This window comes from Staurois parvus, unplaced genomic scaffold (genome assembly GCF_062004578.1).
Source record: "Staurois parvus isolate SC_StPar_1 unplaced genomic scaffold, SC_StPar_1.0 ptg000415l, whole genome shotgun sequence".
In the NCBI taxonomy this organism is placed as follows: Eukaryota; Metazoa; Chordata; class Amphibia; order Anura; family Ranidae; genus Staurois; species Staurois parvus.
In genome coordinates this window covers 1,360,065-1,362,844 of record NW_028318211.1, presented here as the reverse complement: position 1 = coordinate 1,362,844, position 2,780 = coordinate 1,360,065, and the positions used below count along the sequence as shown (strand labels likewise).

General features: G+C 39.2%; 1 protein-coding gene across 1 annotated transcript; it reads left to right on the top strand.

Annotated features, from left to right (window-relative positions):
• Positions 1-841: 841 nt before the first annotated feature.
• Positions 842-1,786, top strand: LOC149454819 (olfactory receptor 5AR1-like). The gene has a single exon (XM_089686981.1). It carries the CDS (start codon positions 842-844, stop codon positions 1,784-1,786), a length of 945 nt encoding a protein of 314 aa, XP_089543107.1.
• Positions 1,787-2,780: the final 994 nt, after the last annotated feature.

Below are 2,780 nucleotides of genomic sequence, written 5' to 3'. Positions count from 1 at the left end.
CTAGTATATTCTATTAATTAAAAAAAATACAAAAAAAAAGAAAAATCCTGGCCTGTGCAAACATGTAAACGTATCCAATGCCATACATTTTTTAAATTTTGAACAAATTGGTGAGGAGTTAGAATGTCTATCATGTTTTTATTGCTCCTTCTTTTAACACAAATTGTTAAAGCAGTTCAGACTTTGCTTTGTTGCTGATTAATTAAGTGCGTTGTACTGTTCTGTGAACTGTTCTGCTGAGGTGCATCCTACTTATGCTAGGTATAATTTGATCTAAGTTGTTGCCATTTTTGCTTTGCGTATTTTTATTGCTGTTTGTTTCCATGCTGAGGGGATTCACTCTCTAAATTTGTCCTGATGATGACAATCACTTAAGTTTAGGCAACATCAAAAATGACGAGTTGTCACAGAACAGGAATAGAGAAGAATCCTGTCTAAGAAAACATTTTTCTTACAGAGAGATTTCATCTTACTTCCTTTTGTGTCTATAAGTCAAGCTATAGTCAAGTTATATTTCTGCAATAACCTGTCAAGAGCTTTAACCTCTTCCAACTCTACCCAAATGAAAAAAAAGTTTAGGTTATGTGTGTGTGCAAAATTTGGATTCTTGGATGCAAGCATTCTTTGCAAGCCAGGACTGTACTGTATACATTTGGACATCAGTGTATGGTGAGGGAGACAAAAAAAAAAGACCCAAAGTCCAATTATGCCTATGGCCCATAATACACGCACACCATGACCTTTTATTCCTGTTGTATTTCATTTGCAAAACATTCTGAAGCTGTTTTTGCAAATTGACTGATTTATGTGTATATCTTTTCAGAATTTGAAAGAAGTGTCTATGGCTAGAGAAAATGAAACCCAAATGACTGAATTTGTCTTGATGGGACTCTCTTCTGAGTATCAACCAATTCTTTTTGGTGTATTTTTACTTATTTACATTTTCACTTTGACTGGAAATTTAATTATCATTTTGATTGTTACTCTAGTTTCACAGCTACACACTCCTATGTATCTATTTCTCAGAAGCTTATCTGCCACCGAGATGCTCTACACCACTGTAACAATGCCTCGGATGCTAAGAGACATCTTGTACCAAGATAAAACAATTTCCATTCTAAGTTGTGCAGCCCAGTTCTACTTCTTTTGTTTCTTGGGAGCAGCAGAATGCTTTATACTTGCATTCATGGCTTATGATCGGTATTTGGCCATTTGTCACCCTCTTCATTACATGACTATGATGACAAAGTCAAAGTGTCTATGCATTTCAGTAGGATCATGGGTGGCTGGTTTATTCTTACCCCTGGGTAATATTATTCTTGTGTTTGGCCTACATTTCTGTAATTCAAACATCATTGATCATTTCTTTTGTGATATACTACAAGTAGTTCACTGGGTTTGTTCCGACACTCCTCTTACTATCCTATTTGTAATAAAGCTATATATTTTAATCTATACATTTTTAGTCATACCCCTACCATTTTTACTCATTCTTATATCCTATGTCCGTATCCTTGTTAATGTGTTTAGAATGCATTCTTCAGCCGGGCGTAAAAAAGCTTTTTCAACATGCGGCTCCCATCTTACATCTGTATGCCTGTTCTTTGGGTCAGCCACCATAACCTACTTAAGAACAAAAGCTATTGATACATATGGTGGACCCAAAGTGTGGTCACTTCTTTTTCTTGTGTTTGTTCCAATGCTTAACTCACTTATATACACTCTTCGGAACAATGAAGTGAAAAAAGCTTTTCAAAGGCTTGTAGACAAAGCTTCTTATGGTTAATTTACAGAGAAAAAATGTTGTATATAAAGCTGAAAGTTTAATTCTACTTACTGGTATTTTCTCATTTTTATATATTTCATTTAAAAAATGTGTCAAGTATAAGGTCTCATGCACACTAGAAAAGCTAAAAACTGCTTTAGAAACTCTGGACCAAAAATGCTAATGTTTTAGCATTTTTTTGCCAGCATTTAGTAGTGTTTAGGCTAGTGTGTAAGCTACATTTAGTAGCTTCAGCGTTAAGGAGCGGGGCCACTGTTGTTAAGGAGTGGGCCAGGAAGCTGGCTACTGCGCCCTCAACAATGGATGAGTCATCAGCTGCCAGCAGTCTTCCCCACTGACAGCTGAATGTAAAAACATTGCCTGTCCTGTGTTGGTGATGTCATAAGGGGGTGGGGTCACCCTGTGACCTCACCAGATGGCCCCGTTCCTTAGGTATCTAAGAGCTGAGACAGGGGAACTGCCAGACGGTGGGAGCCGTCATCGGGACCAGAGGTTTTTTGTTTGCAAGTCGGTGGTGGCAGCGGTCATTGTGACCAATGATGGATCTATTCCAGGAGGACATTTTTTTTGTCTATTTTTGATTTTTTAATAAAGGACTTGTCAAAAACTTGTGTTGTGTTTTTATTTACTTTTTACACATTTTTGATGAATGAGTAAGAGTACCCCCGACTCATTCACATGGGGGGGTGGGATCTGGGGCCCTTTTGTTAAAGAGGGCTTCCAGATTTTGATAAGCCCTCCTCCTGCAGACCCTCACAACCACCAGCCAGGGTTGTGGGGAAGAGGCCCTTGTCCTCATCAACATGGGGACAAGGTGCTTTGGGGGGGACCCCTCAGCCCCAAAGCACCCCCCCCATGTTGAGGGCATGTGGCCTGGTATGGTTCAGGAGGGGGGCTGTTTGCTCGCCCCTTTCCTGACCTGCCAGGTTGAATGCCTGGATAAGAGTCTGGAGTGGATTTTGGGGGGACCCATGCCATTTTTTTTTACATTTTG